General features: G+C 35.8%; 1 protein-coding gene across 2 annotated transcripts in view; it reads left to right on the top strand.

Annotated features, from left to right (window-relative positions):
* The window catches only part of LPGAT1 (lysophosphatidylglycerol acyltransferase 1), an 80,469-nt gene that overhangs the window by 23,551 nt on the left and 34,702 nt on the right, over positions 1 to 22,216 (top strand). For both annotated transcript variants that reach the window (XM_044916359.1, XM_044916358.1), the window contains exons 3-4: positions 15,338 to 15,456; positions 19,777 to 19,872. In XM_044916359.1, the coding sequence (XP_044772294.1) occupies positions 15,338 to 15,456; positions 19,777 to 19,872 (215 nt within the window). The remainder of the gene's footprint in view (positions 1 to 15,337; positions 15,457 to 19,776; positions 19,873 to 22,216) is intronic.

Below are 22,216 nucleotides of genomic sequence, written 5' to 3'. Positions count from 1 at the left end.
TTTTACTTATTTATTTGACAGAGACAAAGCAAGAGAAGGAACACAAGCAGGGAGAGTGGGAGAGGGAGAAGCAGGCTCCCCGCTGAGCAGAGAGTCCGATGCAGGGCTTGATCCCAGAACCCTGGGATCATGACCTGAGCCGAAGACAGAGACGCCTAATGACTGAGCCACCCAGGCACCCCAAACCCCTGCCATTTTTAATGGTCAGATTCTAAAGCTATTTAAAGCTCTAGTAGCAAAGCAAAGAAGTACCTACATTGCACACTTATTTCCTGGCAATTTGGTGTAATCTTTAGAAGTTAGAATTTCCCTTCTTCCAGTTACTCATTTCAGGAACCTGAGGCAGATACTACTGATTTCTGTTGCTTAAAATGTCCCAATGGAATCAAATTAAAGTGCCTGCGATTTAAATTCTGATCTCTGAATTTAGTATAGTGTTCTGTAGGTAAATGAAAGAAGCTATGTAAAAGACTGGGAAAACAAACTGAGCAAATTGAGGACTTTGCAAAGAGTGAAGAAATACTTTTATTGGAACATACTAGCAAAAGAAACTTAAGATGTAAATCTTAGCTACTTCAGTTCTCAGTGGTTTAAAAAAATAAATTTGGATCAGGCTACTTTGGGGGAGAGGTTGTTGGTGAATATGAGAAAATTGACATTTAAGAACCAAGTAAGAATGTAGTACATTAGTAAAATCTTTCATTATTACTTTGTTCTGGGGGGAGGGGAGAACTCCCTGAATTACAAAAGTAATAAGTCAAATGCCAAAAATGTGGAGAAACAGAACAATATAAAGAAAGGAGAAAAACCAGAGCAAAAATCATTTGTAGATCTGCCATGCTGCAATAAGCATTATCCTTGGTAATCACATTTGCCCCCTGCCTCTAGCCCCCTGACAACCCCTGATCTGTTCTCTTTCACTATAATTTTGTCTTTCTGAGAATGTCATATAAATGGAACCTTTTGAGATGGACCTCTTTCTCTCAGCATACTTGTGAAAGTCACCCAAGTTGTTGCATGTATCATTAGAATGTTCTTTTCTTTTGCTGAGTAGTATTCCATTGAATGGATGTACCACAGTTTATAATATCCATTCAGCTGTTAAAGGACATTTGGGTTGTTTCCAGTTTTTAGCAATTATGAATAAAGCCAGTATAAATATTCATGTACAGGTTTCTGTGTTACGTAAGTTCCCCTTTGTCTAGAGTAGGAGAAAACAAACTATGCCCCATGGGCCACATTTTCCTGTTGCCTGTTTTTATATGGCCCTATGAGCTAAGAGTGGCTTTTACATTTGTAAATGTTTGTAAAAACCCAACAACAAAAAAAGAATATGCAGCAGAGACATATGTGGCCTGCAAAGCTTAAAGTATTTACTGGCTGGCCCTTTACAGAAAAAGCTTGCTGATCCTTGCTCTAGGTAAATACCCATATTCCTGTGTCATATGGTAAGTGTATTTTTAACTTTATGGAAAACTGCCAAACTGTTTCCAGAATGGCTCTACCTTTCCGCATTCCCATCAGGAGTATCTCCAAGTTCCAATTTTTTTGCATCCTTGCCAAAACTTGGTATTCTCAGTATTTTTAATTTTAGTCATTCTAATAAGTGTTTACTGGTTGCTCATATGGTTTTAATTTGTATTTCCCTAATCACTAATGATGGTTGAACATCTTTTCATAGTCGTTTGTCATCCTTATATCCTCTTTGGTGAAGTATCCAAGTTTTTTGCCTAGTTTTAATTGGGTGGCTTGTTATCTTACTGCTGAGTTTTTAAAAGTTCTTTATATATTCTGGATACAAAGATACAAATCCTTTGTTGGCTATGTGATTGTATATATTTTCCCCCAGTCTTTTTATCCCCTTAACATATCTTTTGCTGAGCAAAAGGTTTAAATTTTGATGAAGTCCAATTTACTGATTTTTTTTCTTTTATGGATTGTGCATTTTATGTCATGTCTAAGAATACTTTCCCTAGCCCCAGGTCATGGATGTTCTCCTGAGTTTTCTTCTTAGAAGTTTTGTGGTTCTAAGTTTTACATTTAGCTCTCTGATCCATTTTGAATTCATCCTATAAGGTATGGGTTGAGATTTCATATTTTTGTAATTTTGTTTGTTGAAAAGACTATTTTGTTTTCCTCCATGAGATTGACTTTGCACCTTTGTCAAAACTCACTTAGCCATATTTGTGTGGTCTATTTTTAGCCCCTCTTTTCTGTTCTGTGGATCTTTGTGTCTGTCCTTCACCAGTACCACACCATTTTGATTACTGTAGCTTTATAGTGAGTTTTAAAATCGGGTAGTGTGATTCCTCCAACTTTATTCTTCTTTTTCAAAGTTATTTTGGCTATTCTAGTTTGTTGGCCTTTCTTTACAAATTTTAGAATCTATTATCTGTATCTGAAAAATTCTTCCTGGAATTTTGATTGGAATTACATTATATTTGTAGATTAATTTGTGGGAGAATTAGCTCTTTACTATGTTGAATCTTTCAGTCCACAAACATGATACTCATTTCATTTTGGCCTTCTGTGATCTCTTCCATCAATGTTTTAGAGTTTTTAGCATACAGATCCCATCTATGTGTTTTACATTTATAGCTGAGTATTTTTTGAACTATTATAAATAGGATTTAAACATTTTTTGATTTCCTCTTGTTCATTTCTAGTATAAAAAAAGATTGATATTTTATGTGTTGACTTTATATCCTTCAACTTTATTAAACTCACATTAATAATGAGAGCTTTTTTGTTTTTTTTTATTTAAATTCTAGTTAGTTAACATATAGTGTCATATTGGTTCAGGAGTAGAATTTAGTGATTCATCACTTACATATAACACCCGGTGTTCATCATAGCAAGTGCCCTCCTTAATACTCATCACCCATTTAGCCCATCGTCCACCCACCTCCCTCCATCAACCTTTAGTCTGTTCTCAATAGTTAAGAGTCTCTTATGCTTTGCTTTCCTCTTTCTTTTTTTTTTTCTTCCCATATGTTCATCTGTTTTGTTTCTTAAATTCCACATATGAGTGAAATCATATGGTATTTGTCTTTCTCTGACTGACTTATTTTACTTAGCATAATACACTCTAGTTCCATCCACGTCATTGGATGCCAGAATTTCACTCTCTTTGATGGCTGAGTAATATTCCATCGTATATGTATATATACACCACATCTTCTTTATCTGTTCATCAGTTGATGGACATTTGGGCTCTTTCCATATTTTGGCTATTGTTGCTAATGCTCTATAAAAATCAGGGTGCATATGCCCCTTCAATAATGAAAGCTTTTTGTAGATTAGTTGGGATATTCTACATAGATATTCATGCCATTGGAATATGAACAGTTTTAGCTCCCTTTCCAACCTGTATGACTTTTTTTTTCCCTTGCATTATTGAACTTCTGGAATATTGTGAAATAAGAAAGAGGAAATTTGATATCCTTGCCCTGTTCTGAATCTTATGGGGGAGGCATTAATATATAATTACTACTAAATATTTTGTTAGCTATAGGTTTTGTGTAGAAACACTTTGTTACATTGAAGAAGTTCCTTTCTGTTCTTAGTTTACTAAGAGTTTTTTATTATAAATGGATATTGAAATTTGTTAAATATTTTTGTGCATCAATTCGAATGTCTTAGTCCATTCAGGCTGCTATAACAAAATATCACAAGTTAGGTGGCTTACAAACAACAGAAATTTATTACTTATAGTTCTGGAGAGTGGGAGGTCCAAGATCAAGTTGCCAGCATGGTCACCTTCTAGTGAGGGCTCTCTCCATCTTTCTTGGCCTTCTCACTGTGCCCTCATATGGTGGAATGGGCTGGGGAACTCTGGCGGATCTCTTTTATGAGAACACTAATCCCACTCATGAGGGCCACACCCTCATGACCTAATTACCTCCCAAAGACCCCATTGACTAAGTAACATCACCTTTGAGGGTTAGGATTTCAACATACGGATTTTAGGGGGACACAACTGTTCAGACCATAGCAATATGATCACATGGTTTTTCTTATTTAGACTGTTAACATGGTGGATTATGTTGATTGATTCGTAATATTGAACCAACCTTGCATTCCTGTGATAACTCTTACTTGGTTGTGGTGTATACTGTTGGAGTCCACTTGCTAATATTTGTTGAGGATTTTAATGGATATTAATCTGTAGTTTTCTTTTGTATTTTTCTGGTTTTGATATCAGAGTAATGCTGGACTCATAAAATAAAAAATAAACTTGAAAGTATTCTCTTCTGTTTTCTAGAAGAGATTGTTTAAAATTGGTGTTCTCTTTCTAAATGTTTAGTAGAATATGCCAGTGATACCACCTGGGCTGGAAATTTTTGACTATATAATCAATTTCCTTAATAGAGTTATATACTATTCAGGTTATTTATTTAATCTTTGATGAGTTTGTTAGTTTGTGGTTTTCAAGAAATTGGTCCTTTCACTCAAATTGTCAAATTTATGTTTGTAAAATTGCTCATAATATACCTTTAATTTTTTTAATCTTTGTGATATGTGTAGTGATGTCCTTTCATTCCTGACATTGATAATTTGAGGTGTTTTTTTTGGTTAGTTTTGCTAGAGGTTTATAAATTGTATTGACTTTCTTAAAGAGCTTCTTTTGGTTTCATTGATTTTCTTTGTTTTCTATTTTATCTAAGATTTCATTGGTTTCTGCTCTTTTGAATCTTTGGAACTTTGTTATCCATTTAGAACTTATTTACATCCATCAAAGTTTTTAGATTTCTGTGAGTTTATTCGCTGACTCAAAGAACATATTAAAAAGTTATTTGTGCATGTGTTTTTCAGTCAGGTTTATTGTGGTATAATTTGCATACAGTAAAATTTACCCCTTGTAGTTTATAGTCCATGAGTTTTTGACAGACATATGCAGTTACATAACCAGCATCACAATCAAGATATACAGCAGTTCCATTACTTCCATAAATACATTTTTGTGCTTTTAACTTACTTGTTTTGGTAACTTAACATTTGTAAATAGAAACGTTTTTACTCTTTGTTTTAAGAAAGTTACCATAGTTTTTAGATCAGAAACCCCATAGTTCTTTGCTTTGTGTACTTATTTGTCTAGCACTTTCTGTATAAATAGCCAGTACCCAGCATTAGGGAATTAACTAAGCTATAGGACTTACATGTAATAAAGTATTATAGCATTAAAAATAAGGTAGAAGCATATTTGATGATAACAATTTTATATGATATATTAAATTTCAAATGGTATAACACAGTATGTTAAGTATCATCCCTTTTTGGCTTGAAAATTTCTTTATACACATAGAAAAATCATTGGAAGGTTTACTACAAAATTTTTAATGGTGTCTTCTTATCTCTGGGTAGTGGAATTTTGGGTGATTTTCTTCTATGGGTTGTTTAGTAGTATTTTAATTCACTAGACTTACATACATTATTTTAATATTCAGAAATTATACATCTTTAAAAAAAGTTAACCTTCATCCTATTTTTAAGTAATACCTTAAAAAGTAATCTGTCTAGGTTGTATTTGAATTTTATTATAATTTTTATTATATCAATATTCAGAGATTTTTAAAATTATGAATATATAATTTGTTCATAGCTGAGCCATATACTAAAATTACATTTACTTTTACTTTCCTACACAGTGTTTTCCCTAGAGTTAGTAAATTTTGTTTTTTGTTTTTTGTTTTGTTTTTCCTTTGCTTACTTTTCTCTGAAATGATCACTAATTCAACCCCAAACTTCTTGTCAGTTTTAGAGTTCTCAAGTCATTCAGATGCTGATCTGTCAATTTCATCTTTCTGGACAGTCTCTCTGGAAAACCCCTAATTTACTCCAATTTGGACTGGTTATCCAGTATGTCTAGTGTGCAGCTCACATCCTGGGACCTCCCTTTCCTGTCATCCTGGGAATTCCCTTTGCCTGTCTCTAGATTTGCATTCCCAGTTTCTTATATCATAGTTTTCTCTTTCTTGGTTTATCCCCTTATTGGCAAGTACATATCCAGCTTCCTGCAAACAAGAGGTTTGTTTTTTGAGATGTTGCACACCTGAAAATATTTTTTCTACTGTCACACCTGATGAATAGTTTGGGTAGAGAATTCCAAGTTGGAAATAGTTCCTTTTCAGGATTTTGAAACTGTAACTCTGCCATTTTTTAACTTTCTGTAGCTATTGTCCAAAGCCAATCTGATTCCTTACCTTTGTTTCCTATTTTTTTCTTTCTGAACATTTGTAGCATCTTCTCTTTGGCTGCATTGTTCTGAAACTTTGTGAGTATGTATGCCTTGGTGTGGGTATTTTCATCCACTGTACTGGTTATTGGATGTTCCTTGTCAATCTGGAAATTTACATCCTTAGATGTTAATTATTTCTTTGATTTCTTTTCCTCTGTTCTTTTTTCTGGAACTTCTATTATTTGAATGTTAGACTTTGTGGAATGGCCCTCTCATGTTCAAATCTTTTCTCTCCTGTTTTTCAACTATTTATCTACTTTCCAGAAGATTTCCCCAACTTTATCTCCCTATCTTTCTATTAAGATTTTTATTTTTGCTGGGGTGCCTGGGTGGCTCAGTCGGTTAAGCGGCTGCCTTCGGCTCAGGTCATGATCCCGGGGTCCTGGGATCGAGTCCCGCATCGGTGCTCCCTGCTCAGCAGAGAGCCTGCTTCTCCCTCTCCCTCTGCTTACTGTTCCCCCGCTTGTGCTCTCTCTCTCTCTCTCTCTGATAAATAAATAAAATCTTTAAAAAAAAAATTTTTATTTTTGCTAACATGGTAATTTCCAACAGTTCCTTTTTCTTCTCTAAATGTTCCTTTTTTTTTTTTTTTTAAGCATCTTGTTCTTATCTCATGGTTATATTGCCATCATCATCATCATCTCTTACCTCAGTATATTAATGCTGGTCCCTTTTGAAGTTTTCTTTTTCATGTGTTTGTTTCCTCCAGGTCCTTTATTTTTCTATTTTCTATCTTTCACGTTAAGGGCTTTTTTGGGGTATCTGATAATAACACATGACTATGCTTTTTTAAAAAAAATTTGACAATTTATTTAAACTAAAAAACAAAACAAACAAAAACAGTTCACCCATTCACCCTCCCCACTCCTACAGCCCTCTCGCAACCACCAATCTGTTTTCTGTGTCTATGAGCTTGGCGTTTGTTTGCTTGCTTTTTAAAAAGATTGCACATATAAAAAAGATCGTACAGTATTTGTCTTTCTCTGACTTATTTTACTTAGCATAAAACCCTCAAGGTCTATCCATATTGTTGCAAATGGCAAGACTTCACTCTTTTTTTTATGGCTGAATAATATTCCTCCATGTTTGTGTGTGTGTGTGTGTGTGTGTGTGTGTGTGTGTGTTTTCTTTATCCATTCATTCATTGATGAGCACAGGTTGTTTCCATATCTTGGCTAATGTATAAACTGCTGCAGTGAACATGGAGGTCACATGTCTTTTCCAGTTAGTGTTTTTCTTTTCTTCAGATAAATACCTAGAAGTGGAATAGGGAGCTTTTCCTAAATGGGCCCTGCTTCTGGGAGTTTGAATAGGATGGGTTAACAGTGGAGGTAGGGGATGGATCGAGTATCTCTATTAGAGTAGCCCTCTCTCCAGCTTCTTTTAGTTAATCACCCCCTTGCTTAGTTCTTCCTCACCAGCCAGCTTCCCCTCCATTAATCAGTACCTGCTTTCTCATGGCCACCTTTAATTAATATCCTTAGTCCCTTTCTATCTTGCCCCATTTGCTCTGCTAACTTTGGATGGACCTAACTTTGGATGGACCCAGTCTGCCTCCAATATGGGCTATTAATAGCCACAGTTCTTGAGGTATGTGAAATTCTTTCACTTTTTTTGGTGGGGAGGGGTCACTCTTTAATCTTGACTATTCATCTTAGAATACCTGACCTTACATGACACAGTAGAAATATGACTCTTTAACTTAATAGTGATTCCAAAAGTGACTTCAACTGCCATGTAATCCAGTTACCCAGGACTTCTGTGTTTCTATCAATTATATAACATTCATTTTCACTTTATATTTGAGTGGCATTAATAATATCCATATTTCATAAATAAGAAAAATGAAGCATTGAATGGTAAAACAGTTTGTGGCATGAACTTTCAGGCATAATTTTTTTTGAACTTAGAAAGGTGAGCTCTTGTGGTCATGTATTAAGCAACCTTCCTTCCCCACTTAATTCTGTTTTGTGAGTCAGTATAATGGCCTTATCGTCACTGTTTTTAAGGAATTTCTGATGGATTCATACTGCTTTTATTTTCTCTTTGAGATGTGAACTGTCTTGATCAATACTAGTCTATAACTTTTGGGGGAGGTTATTGGTGATATGTTAGAAAGATATGTGTGTGTGTGTGTGTGTGTGTGTGTATGTGTGGTAGGTGATAATCTTTGGCTTTGGTTTTTAACAAGAACTTTAAAAATTCAATGAGAACCAGAGAAGTTTTCTTCCAGATTTTATTCAGTTGTTCTTCATTCTCTTTGGAAATAGTGGACCTGACCTGGTTCTTTTTTGAGAATTCATTTCATAGAACAGTGTATTAATATATTTGTTCTCCAATCCAGTACAGTGTAAGAACTGGCAGGCATCCAGAGCTTCTGTTCTTTAACATGCAAATAATTCTATTCCTTGGTTGAGATATTGGCTCCATTGTTACACTTATATGTTCTGGGAAAGCAAGGTATGAACTGAGGAACATAGCTACTTCATACATAAGATAAATGCTTTTTCTCTACAAGCATTTTTATCTTAATTTTGTTTGTCATATGACTTTCTAACAGTGATTTTTTTTTTTTTAGATTTATTTATTTATTTATTTGAGAGAGCGAGAATGAGAGAGAGTACATGAGAGGGGGGAGGGTCAGAGAGAGAAGCAGGCTCCTCGCCGAGCAGGGAGTCCGATGTGGGACTCGATCCCGGGACTCCAGGATCATGACCTGAGCCGAAGGCAGTCGCTTAACCAACTGAGCCACCCAGGCGCCCTCTAACAGTGATTTTTGAAGAATGTAGTGGTATGGTAAAAGTATCATAAAAGAATACCATAAATATTGGAAACTAAATTTATTGAATAAAATTGAGATTTTACAAAATTCAACATGACTTTATTGCTACATCAGGATAATTTTTTAATAAAAATTTGATTGAGCTACCTTCACTTGTTTGATTCAGTATGCCACGTGAGTCTTAGTAAATTGATACTTAGTTTGAAAATAAATTTTGGCTAAGTTACAGCTGAGAGATAAAATATATATTGAATTAACTCTTAGTGATTATACCCTGAAAGGATTATAGAAATGAATACTAAGAGCCATTTATAATACATAACGTCAGATGTCTATTAAAATGTTCTAGATGTTTAAAGTACAGTGCCATTCTTTTCCTATATTTGATCAGAAAAAAACTATAATTTCAGGGGGAATAGAATAGGAAAGAGAGAAAAGGGATGGGGAAAGTTGAGGTGGGTGGGGTATAAGAGTTTCAGGGGGGCTGCTGTAATATAACAGAGGACCACAAACAGGGTGGCTTCAAACAAGAGAAGTTTATTCTCTCATAGTTCTGGAGGTTTGAAGTCTAAAATCAAGGTATGGGCATGGCCATTCTCTCTCTGAAAGCTCTAGGGGAGGATCCTTCCTTGCCTCTTGCTGCTTCTGGTGGTTGTCCTCAGTCCTTGGCTTATAGACCTGTCACTCCAGTTCCCACCTCTGTTGTCCCATGGCATTCTCCCTGTGAATCTCTCTGTCCACGTTTCCCTCTTCCTAAAGGACATCCGTGATATTGGGCTTGGATGTAGGGCCCACCCTAATCCAGTAAGACCTCATCTTAAATTGATTATCTCTGCAGAGACCCTGTTTTCAAGAAGGTCCCATTTACAGATTTTGGATGGATGTAAATTTGGTGGTGGGGGGGGGACACTATTCAAACCATTTCAGAAGGTTCTAAATTCAATCTAAGAGATTTAAACCATCACACTGGATTTATCTACCCTGTATAAAGCAAATAGGTAGGATACATTTTATGTAAAAAAAAACTTATTTGCAGTTATATTCACTTACCTGCTTTCCCACTGCATAGACCTAGGTATCTAGCATTTTCCATTCATGTGGCAGAAATTGCATTAGAGGAATATTTGGTTATGAAACCTCTGTTTATATAGATGTGGAGCCAGAAGACTTTCCACATTACCTCTTAATAGCTCAATATTTATAGAACCAACCTAGACTTTTGAATGTTTTAACTGCTATTAGAATAATACTTTTGATCTTTTTATTTTATTTTCCTTTTTTCCCTTTTTTAAATTTAAATTCAATTAATTAACATATAATGTATTATTAGTTTCAGAAGTAGAGGTCAGTGATTCATCCATCTTATATAATACCCCATGCTCATTACATCACGTGCCCTCCTTAATGTCCATCTCCCAGTTACCCTATCCCCCCAGCAATCCTCAGTTTGTTTCCTATGATTAAGAGTCTCTTATCATTTGTCTCCCTCTCTGATTTCGTTTTGTTTTATTTTTTTCTCTCTTCCCCTATGCTCCTCTCTTTTGTTTCTTAAATTCCACATATGAGTGAGATCATATGATAATTGTCTTTCTCTGATTAACTTATTTCGCTTAGCATAATACCCTCTAGTTCCATCCATGTTGTTGCAAATGGCAAGATTTCATTTTTTGATGAGTGAGTAATGTATATATACCACATCTTCTTTATCCATTTATCTGTCAGTGGACATCTGGACTCCCTCCATAGTTTGGCTGTTGTGGACATTGCTGCTATAAACATTGGGGTTCAGGTGCCCTTTGGATCACTACATTTATATCTTTGGGGTAAATGCCCAGTAGTGCAATTGCTGGGTCATAGGGTAGCTCTATTTTTAACTTCTTGAGGAACCTCCATACTGTTTTCCAGAGTGGCTACATCAGCTTGCATTCCCACCAACAGTGTAGGAGGGTTCCCCTTTCTCCGCATCCTTGTCAACATCTGTCATTTCCTGACTTGTTAATTTTAGCCATTCTGACTGGTGTGAGGTGATATCTCATTGAGGTTTTGATTTGTATTTCCCTGATGCCAAGTGATGTTGAGCACTTTTTCATGTGTCTGTTGGCCATCTGTATGTCTTCTTTGGAGACCTGTCTGCCCATGTCATCTGCCCATTTCTTGATTGGGTTATTTGTTCTTGGGTGTTGAGTTTGATAAGTTCTTAGATTTTGGATACTAGCCCTTTATCTGATAAGACATTTGCAAATATTTTCTCCCATTCTGTGGATTGTCTTGGTTTTGTCAACTGTTTCCTTTGCTGTGTAAAAGCTTTTTATCTTGATGAAGTCACAATAGTTCATTTTTGTCTTTTTTCCCTTGCCTTTGGAGACGTGTCTAGCAAGAAGTTGCTGCGGCCAAGGTCACAGAGGTTGCTGCCTGTGTTCTCCTCTAGGATTTTGACGGATTCCTGTCTCACATTTAGGTCTTTCATCCATTTTGAGCATATCTTTGTGTACGATATAAGGAAATGGTCCAGTTTCATTCTTCTGCATGTGGCTGTCCAATTTTCCCAACACCATTTGTTGAAGAGACTGTCTTTTTTCCATTGGACATTCTTTCCTGCTTTGTCAAAGATGAGTTGACCATAGAGTTGAGGGTCCATTTCTGGGCTCTCTATTCTGTTCCATTGATCTATGTGTCTGTTTTTGTGCCAGTACCATACTGTCTTGATGATGACAGCTTTGTAATAGAGCTTGAAGTCTGGAATTGTGATGCCACCAGCTTTGGTTTTCCTTTTTAACATTCCTCTGGCTATTCGGGGTCTTTCTGTTTCCATACAAATTTTAGGATTATTTGTTCCAGCTCTGTGGAAGAAAAAAATTGATGGTATTTTGATAGGGATTGCATTGAATGTATAGATTGCTCTAGGTAGCATAGACATTTAATATTTGTTCTTCCAGTCCATGAGCATGGAATGTTTTTCCATTTCTTTGTGTCTTCCTCAATTTCTTTCATGAGTGTTCTATAGTTTTCTGAGTACAGATCCTTTGCTTCTTGGTTAGGTTTATTCGTAGGTATCTTATGGTTTTTGGTACAGTTGTAAATGGGATCGACTCCTTAATTTCTCTTTCTTCTGTCTCATTTTTAGTGTATAGAAATGCAACTGATTTTTTCATTTTATATCCACAACACCTAACAGTGCCTGGTGCTGGCTTACTGAATGAGGAATGAATTAATGAAAGAATAGTGTGTGTGTGTGTGTGTGTCTTTCTGTCTCTGTTGAAGGATTGTCAACAGAGGCATGATGGGGGAATTTTTATTTAGCAAATATATCCCGCTCCATTCTTTTTACTTTATTATATTTTTTGAGAAAGAGACGGTATGCGTGGGGTGGGGGGAGGGGCAGAGGGAGAGGAAGGGAGAGAATCTTTTTTTTAAGATTTTATTTGAGAGAGAGAGCGCACGTGAGTGAGTGGAGGGGCATAGGGAGAAGCAGACTGCCTGATGAGCAGGGAAGCCCGATTTGGGGCTTGATCCCAGGACCCCAGGATTATGACCTGAGCTGAAGGTAGCCACTTAATTGACTCAGCCACCCAGGCACCCTGGGAGGGAGGGAATCTTAAGCAGGCTCCACGCCCAGTGCCCAGTGCAAGCCTGAAGTGGGGCTTGATCTCATGAGCCTGAGATCTTGATCTGAGCTGAAATCAAGATCTCATGACCCTGAGATATTGATCTGAGCAGAAATCAAGAGTCGGATGCCTAACCGACTGAGTCACCCAGGTGCCCCTCCCTCCATCATTTTTAAAACCCAACTGGTGGCATCCCTGACACACTTTTCTGCATTTTGCTGTTGTTACTTATAGTATATTGTTCCATACTGGTATACAAATGATATGATTACATAATATTCCTTTACATAGATATAATTTAACTAGTCTCCCTTTTTAATTCTTAATTGTCATGAAATATACATAACAGAAAACTTATCATCTTAACCATTTTTTTAAAGATTTTTTAAAAATTTGAGAGAGAGCACACATGAACAGGGAAGGGGCAAAGGAAGAGGGAGAGAGAGAATCTCAAGCAGCATGGAACCCCACGGGGCGGCGGGGCGGGGGGCGCTTGTTCCCACAACCCATGCAATTGTGACCTGAGCTGAAACCAAAGTCAATCACTCAACTGACTGAGCCACCCAGGCATCCCTCATCTTAACCATTTTTAAGTGTACAGTTCAGCATTGTTAAGTATATTCACATTATTGTGTAACCAATCTCCAGAACTTTTTCATCTTGCAAAACTGAAACTCTCTACTAATTGAATAGCACCTTCCCATTTCCCCCTCCTGGAAACCATCATTGTTTTTCAATTTCTATGAATTTGAGCTAGTCTCCCTTTTGAGTTGTTTTCCTCTTTCCTCCTTTTTTTTTTTTTTTTAAAGATTTATTTATTTGTTTTAGAGAGAAAGAGCACGAAAGGGAGGGAGGGACAGAGTGAAAGGGAGAGAGGATCTTAAGCAGACTCCAAGCTGGGCCTAGAGCCTGACACAGGGCTCGACCTCAAGACCATGAGATCATGACTGGAGCCAAAACCAAGAGTCGGTCACTTAACCAACTGTGCCACCCAGGCGCCCCTTCCTCTTTGCTCTTACAAATAAGGCTGTGATAACTAGTTTTGCATATGTGTCAGTCTGCACATAAATAAGTATATCTGTAAGTTGAATTCCTAGAAGTAGAATTTCTGGATAAAAAGATTTCTGCATTTCTCAGTTTTGATATATATTGCCAGATTGACTTCCCAAATTGTACCAATTCATACTCCCCACAGCAGTGTATGATACAGCAGCTGTTTAAATATGTTTCAGTAGTTAGCTTGTCAGCTGAGCTGAGTTGGGAACTTGGGGAAGGAAAGGCCACTGGAAGGAAAGTTGGTGCTGCTGCCTTTTTCAAGGGGCTGGGCTGGGTTCTCTCCCAGTGTTCTACCTCTATTCCTTAAGGATTATTTGACATCCCTTTAGTGTAGTTTTATGCTGCATTCATTTAAAAAAACTAAAATAAAAATTTTCCCATACAGTATAAGCTATTCGAGTGTTGGTAATAACATTTGAGTGTTGGTAATGATTAGAATACCTCACTTTGCAAAGCGGTCCCACAACTTAAGACTAGGTTTAGCCCAGCTGAAAATTTCCTTAATACAAATTTTAAGGTCTTTAAAATCAATAAATAGATACCTTGCTTAAATGGGTTTTAACAGAAAGAAACAATTAGCAGACCCGTTTTCTCACATGAGCTCTTATGAGGAGCTCCACTATGTTGGGGGAACAGTGGAGGGTGGCTGGAGAAGGAGGGAGGCTGGAGGAGGCAGAGCAGGTGAACTCCACATCTCCCCATGCCTATTGCATCCAGAACTCTTACAGGCAGGAGGGTTGACTTCTTTGCCTTTAGCCGTGCATGAGAGGAGTGAATACTAATGTATAATCAGCCTCTCATAATTCATGTCAGACATTTGAGGAACCCTGGAACCTTTGTCTTGTAGAATCCTGATGTTCAAAACTGATGCTCAATTATCTTTTTTCTGTGAAGTAGATTTACTGTAAAATGAGGCATAACTACATGGAGATACCAGTGTTTTCCTTAGAGTGTACATACAGGTTCTGCTACAATGACTTTTTGTCTGGAGGTTCTTAATAAGTGTAACATCTTTATTAGTTTTCTTATTTAAAAGTGAAAATACTTGCATATATTTGTAATGTTTTCACATTTTATTATAAGGTAGAATTTGAGGGGCTCTGGAAACCTTGTCCTAATCATGATCAATATCAATAGTTCAGAATTCATTCCCCTAGACTTTTTTTATTGTATTAAATGACATAAATTTTATTCCTTTTTTAAAAAGGTGGAATCACACTATATATATTGTTTTGTGATTTGCTTTATTTCCTTGATAAGTCCTTTTTGCATTAGTGTATAGAGATACTGTATTCTTTCAGTGGATTTATACTCTTCCATTATAGCATAACTTTCTTATCTACTCCCCTATTGGTGAATATTTAAGTTCCAATAAATATCCTTTATGCATCTATCTTTGCCTATTTGGACAAATGTTTCTGCAGGATAAATTCTAAGAAGTAGAACTTCTCGATCAAAGGATGACCATTTTTACATTTTAATGGATATTTGGGGGCTTTATACAATATTATATCGACAGCCTGATACTTATTGGAAGTTAACTTAGTTCAGACTTTCAAAGTTTTAGTTAAGTGATCTATCATGTACACCAGTTTGTCTAATATAAGGTTTCTATAATGTAAAATCTCTAAAGTGACAGCTTTTTTATTCTTCCAGTGATGGAATGGGGGGACAATATTAAAGCAGTTTCACAAGATGAAGCAGTAATGTTGGTCAATCATCAGGCAACAGGAGATGTATGCACTCTGATGATGTGTCTCCAGGACAAAGGACTGGTAAGCATCCTGAAGGCAGATGTAGACAGTAGGAGGGGGAGGTTAACGAAGAATCTATTCAAGTATCGTACTATGGTTTGGAACGTAAACTTTAATATCTCTACTTTTCCTGAAAATTGAGAAAAATTAAAATATATATATACATAATTCTAAGTATAATTCCAACTCCAGGACAGGAATGTGGAGACTTTCAGAAAAGTAACTGGAAAATAATGTGGATGATATCTCCGTAGAGCTATTTAAAAATGTAATTGAGGCAAAATCAGAGTTAATATGTTCAGATTGGGGGCTGTCTTGAGGTGAATTGGTGGGTTACTAGTTTGAAAAATACAGACACAAAAAGCAGTATTGTTTAAGATAGAAGAGTCTAGTTGGTCAGTGAATTTGATGATCTTGGGGCTCTTTAGCCAGAAGAAAAAAAAAAAACGTAAATATTTTGGATTTCCTTTATAAAACAAATTGAAAGGAAAGATATTAGGCCCATTTTATTAAGTGTTACTAGGCTATGTATGAACCGTTGGTTTTACATGGCTTCTATTGGTAACTAAAATACATCTATCAACTGGGTGGGTTTAAAATAAATTCAGTTTTGAATTTATATAATAAATTTATATTATAAATTAACATTAAAGTAATAAGTAATAAATTAGCATTAAAAGAATTATCACCTTAGAAGTTAAAGAGGTTGTGTTCATAGAAAACTAAATAGAAAGTGTATAAATTAATGGAGTTAGTATTTATCGTAATAGTAAAGAAACAAACCCATAGATGTTTATTAAGTGCTTCATATTCATGGTCAGTGACTGTAAGGATTGAACACCATCCTGTAAGACACTGTCCTCTCAAAGGAGCTAACAGTCCAACATTGATGGAAGGAAAGTATAGTGAACAGTACTTAATTGCAAAGTGAAAGGTATTTAGTGGAGGGTGAGCTCCCCATGTATGACAGGTATAGAAAACTTTGTAGAAGGGAAAGACATAAACTTGGCCTAGTTAGAGTGGTGAAGCAAGGGCCTTCTTCCTTAGTGAAACAGTCTTGGCCAGAACACCAAAGCAAACTAAGCCTGGTATGTTTAGTTCCTAGAGATTTTGATTCAGTAGGTCAGGGTGAGGGGTCAGAAAATGAAGTGAGAGTAAAGTAAAATATGCTTGACTATTGTAGAATCTGTTTTTCATGTTTATCTGAAAAGCAGAGGCATAATCTTGCTGGAATGTGGAATAAATTCAGTCCTTTCTTATATTCAGAATCTTGAACTGTTAAAAGAGTATCACTGTATAAATGTATTTGCACTTATAATATTTATTACTTGTGATGATGTTAAAATTTTGTAAAGCCTAGTTTATTTAGTTTTCATCAAAGAGAATCCCCAATTAACATTTTTATTCTTACTGATATGGTCATTACATTCATAGTGATTTTTCTGAGGGTTTACAGTGTCCTTAATTGGTTTTTGAATTTCAAAGAATGATTACAATGGTCAGTATAAATATGCCTAAGTTAATCACTCTCACCCAAGTTTGGCATGCATGATAACTGTATTAACTAGAATATTAGGTAATCTGAAATTCACCAATTATGTGGACAAAAGAAAATTTGTTTTGTTTGTTTGCTTTTGTAAAAAGATTTCTGTTAGTATGACTTAGGTTCATTTTTCTGTCCAGAGTAATTTTGTTTTTATTTTCAGATGAGTTATACTAAACATTTTTATTATGATCTGATATTAGTGAATAATTTGAAATCTTGAGGAATTTTTTTGTCTTCTTTCATAAAGGAGTAATTGAGAAATATAAAGCTGGAAGCATCATAATCTCTCCCTCCTGCCTAATATGTATAGGGCAATACTAATTTATATATATATATTTTAAAGATTTTATTTATTTATTTGACAGAGAGAGAGATAGCGAGAGCAGGAACACAAGCAAGGGGGAGTGGGAGAGGGAGAAGCAGGCTTCCTGCCAAGCAGGGAGCCCGATGCAGGACTCGATCCCAGGACCCTGGGATCATGACCTGAGCCGAAGGCAGACGCTTAACAACTGAGCCACCCAGGCGCCCAATACTAATTTATATTTACCAGTAAGAATGTTTACTTGACTTATTGCATACTCCGTGGGTACATTCAAAGAAAGAATGCTAATGCTAAATTGTGGGCCAATTAAAAAATATTAGTTTAATGGCAATATGTGAGTGTAACATAGCTTTTGGAATTCAGGAGACTTCTTGTAGCACCCTTCAGTGTTAGCGGGGGTCCCGTTGGCCCATTGGTAGGACAACACTGTTTTCCTGAACTGTCCTGGGCATTGCTGGATGTTTTCCATACCTGACTGCTACCCACTAAATGCTGGTAGCACGCCCTACCTACCCTTTGTGACAACCCAAATTGTCCTTACACATTTCTAAACAGGAGAACCAGTGACTTAACTATACTTTCAGAAGGATATGAAGAACGTAGTCCTTCATGTAAGCCTCTCTAGATTTTTTGATATGTAGAAAACCCATGCTTCCAGATAAAGACTAATTGATGTGGGCCAATTCTGTTTCTTGGAATTACCTAACAGAGCTCTGAGTGACAGACCTATGAAACACTGAGAGTTGCTTCAGGCAGCTGGTGTTTACTGGCCCACTTTTGAGGAATATGAAACAAAGGATTCATTGTATTTTCCAAATGTGCTGGTACCTTTTAAATAAGTATCTGTGAATTGAGTCATACCCTTTTATGACAAATGATGATAAAACTAAGAATTTTTATTTCTGTCAAAAGAACTTTATTAGACATATAATAAACATTTATTGACTTGTAACATTTCCCCTAAAATAAGTTGGGACAGAATTATGCATACAAATCTCAGAAGATAGCTTGGCTGCCTTACGAATGGATTTGTTTTAGGTGACCCTTCTAACTGAAGAGATAAATCCACTGTAAATGTAAGGTTAAACATAAAAACTAGTGGCTTTAGCATTGGTATTTTAAACCCAGAAACCAATAAATTGCCACTAAACTTCATACTGTGTATAAAGCTCAAGTATTTTATAGGTTGAAGCGACTTGCTTTTTGTTTTGTTCCTTGGGACGCTTTACAGCAAATTCCATTTAGTTCAAATCTCAATTTATTTAAACAAAGTAATCATCATTACAAAGCAAAACAAGACTGAAAAATGAGACGTTGGCAATCATTTTATTCTGTATTAATTGCCTTGGGGAATCACTTCTTCACTGGGCATGCATTTTTATTTTTTAAAGGGATTTAACATAGTAAAGCTGATGGGGTAGGAGTTGTGCAGTTGAACTATATAGTGATGCTGAAAAATTAAGGCATAAGCTTTAATGTTATATTATTTGTCAGCTTTTATAATGTTTTTGTAAAAGCACCAGCGATGTCAGTGCTTATTTTTTTCCTAATATGTAAGTTCATATAATTTGGTGCTTCGAGATGAAGTTTACATGTGTTATTCCCATAGAAACCAAAGTAGAGCTCTATTGCATTCTTAATTGAGGCTGTAGCTTTTAATGAATTTATTTAAGGATTATAATGAGGAATGCCATTTCCTCAGCAGGGAGGAACAATTAACTAGCTTATTAATTAGGCCCCTATTTACACTTACTTTTAATTTTGAAATTTGTTTGAAATAAAGTCTTGCTCTAAAATGAGTATTACTTTTTTTTTTTTAATCAGCAAGGGATACTATTTCTGTGTTTAAGAACTGAGGTGCTATAAATATTTTTATGCTGGCAAAGAGTATGGCCTTGCATAAACTAACAAATATTCTTAATATAATCTAATGCATAAATCATTTTATGAAATGAATTTTGAATGTTCTTTTATTTTGGACATTTTTGTACTTTTATAAAATTTTATAGTTTTACATTTATAATTTATAATTTTTAATATTTTAGCCATTAAGGTAAAGTCACATTTTTATAAAGCTTTAGTGCTTATTAATTAAACTTATAGCCCTCATTTGATGACTTCATTTTATTGTTTCAAAATAATTTTACAAGTTATATAAGAATTACCAGAGACTTTGTTTAGGGTAGAACAAATTTGGAATCATTAAGTCCAAATTTAAGAAGTTAATTCAGTTTTACTTGTTACACAGCAATATATATCCCTCAGACCTGGGATTTCAAGACTTGGAATCAAGACCAGTAATTTTTCATGGAGACTTGGTGCTTTAATTGCAGAAATAAACACCAGATTTAAAATATTTAGGTTAATTAAGAGGATGCTTAGATGGTTATATTTAAAACTTAGAGCCCTGGCTAGACTATAGCAGGTTTCTTCTACTTAACATGTAATTATTTCTTGCTTTTAAATATTTTAGGTTGTTGCTCAAATGATGTGGTTGATGGATCATATTTTTAAGTACACAAACTTTGGAATTGTTTCTCTAATTCACGGAGACTTCTTTATAAGACAGGTGAGTAATGAGCATTCCTTTTTCACAGTGAAAGCCTGATCAAAGTGATCCTTTATTATAAACATAGGCATACCCAAACCAATTATAATAGAGAGAGCTCTGGTATCTCAGGGAGCTCTTCCTCTGAATCTTTGTTCTCTGAAACATTTATTTCAATCTGAATTTCAACATTTATATGCTCAAGCAGTAAAATGGTGACATTGCAAATATTCTAATCTCTACCCTCCTCATCCCATCTAAACAGTACAATGTTTAGTAAAGATTTATCAAGCACCTGCCACATTCTCAGCTCTTCTGCTTCTTAGCTATGTGAATCAGGCAAGTTATTTAAACTTTCCAAGTTTTCTGATTTTTCAGATGAGAATAAGGTACTGCCCTCATAGGGTGGGGTTAAATGAAATAATACACTCAGAACAGTGCCTGCTCCCCTCTTCATCATTTTTATCATGATTACCACTATCATCATCATCTGTATTTTCACTGTTATTTTTATTGACAAGTCACTGTTACATGATAGAGAAGGTATCTAAATTGCCAGTAGGTGGGTAGGTAGGTAGGTAGATAGAAAGGTAGACAGAAAGATAGAAAAGAAAAGGAAAGGAAGAAAGAAAGAGGAAGGAAGGAAGGAAAGGAAGAAAGAAAGGGAGAAAGAAAGAAAGGCAGAAGAACGTATTTTGGGAATTCATAGTAGGAAAAGTGACTCCATCAGATTTTTATGAACTCAGAAAAACTTTAGAGAAGAATAAGTATGAGTTTGATAAGAGGAAAGTAGATGGGCGCCTGGGTGGCTCAGTTGGTTAAGCGACTGCCTTCGGCTCGGGTCATGATCCTGGAGTCCCGGGATCGAGTCCCAGTCGGGCTCCCTGCTCAGCAGGGAGTCTGCTTCTCCCTCTGGCCTTCCTCCCTCTCATGCTCTCTGTCTCTCATTCTCTCTCTCAGATAAATAAATAAAATCTTTAAAAAAAAAAAAAAAGAGGAAAGTAGATTGAGAATGGTTCCCAAGGATCAGGGGTAAGTTTAGTTAGTGTAGGAGGAAGAATCATACCCTCTTACCAAGTCAGCACTACATTACGGTATTTCCCTGGTATCTACTAGTATCATATGCTTGATTTTCTCAAAAACTGAAATAAGATACGCAAGAGTTTTTACGTATGGTAATGCCGCACTTATCTGATATTTATATATTTAGCAGCTTCAGCCTTGCACATATAAGTACTTAATGAATAACTGGTGAATCTGATTAGGCCTCATCTGAGAATCACAAATTCAGAAATAAGCTGGAAGCGTATAGAGAAACTTCTAAGGTGTCTGTAGGTGTCACAAAACACATATACTTTACTCCAGACACTTTTTTGTACAGAACATTTTGTTTTTCACATGCTGTGCAATGATCTAGTTTCTTCTGGAAATACTCTTGGTTCTTCTGAACAGAAAGATGAATGAAAGCATTGCACTGGAACCTCAGGAGAAAGTGGCAATGGGGATTGGCCACAAGCTTGAGACAAAATAAACAGTGATCGGAACAACTTAACAAGGAAATTAGCATAATACTTTGAGTACCACTGGAGGGGAAGAAGCAGAAGCAACCATTGCACCTTAGCAGCCTAGGGGAATGCAGAGCCCTCTCCATCATGAGAGTCTGAGGAAATTATCACAGTTATAACAATTGACCCTGTTGATGATCCTCAGGCATCACTAAATTATACTAAATGATCAGTGTACTTTGAGGAGATAAGTGTAGAAAATAATGTACTCCGAAACATTTTCCTTTTTATTGCAATGTAAAGTTTTACATACTTAAAGATTATATTTCAAAATTATCAGAAATATTGCAAGTTCATTTCTAAAGAGCAACCTTTTTCCCCCCTGATAGATAGTAATAAAAATCTGTAACATGAGGGGAGGGGAGAGAGAAAAAGTATTATTTTTAAAGAAAGTCTGTTGGACTTTACTACTAGATATTTCCAAGAATATAAAAATATTTTACATGCAGTCTTGGGAACTTAATAAATAAAGCTTAATCATGATCAGTTCAATTCAGTAAAATAAGAAAATGTTTTACTTGTTTTGCATTGGAGTGCTTTAAAGACTGAATGCATACAAATTATTTTGGGGCCTTCTGTAATTGTGTTGGCTGGAAAATTATTAGTGAATCGACTATACTGAAAGGAAGAACCTTTGTAATATTTGTGGGTTTTGGGCTTTCCTACAAATTTTTCTGGATTCTTCTTTCAGTCTCCAAGTCATCCTCTTTCTTCTCTTTTCCTCACACTAAGGTCCAGTCCATTAGAATGGCCTGTTTGCTCTACTTTCAGACTCTCCTGAATGTATCCACTTTTCATCA

The sequence above is a fragment of the Neomonachus schauinslandi genome, chromosome 6 (genome assembly GCF_002201575.2).
Source record: "Neomonachus schauinslandi chromosome 6, ASM220157v2, whole genome shotgun sequence".
NCBI classification, from domain to species: Eukaryota; Metazoa; Chordata; class Mammalia; order Carnivora; family Phocidae; genus Neomonachus; species Neomonachus schauinslandi.
This window is presented reverse-complemented; position numbering and strand designations above follow the sequence as displayed.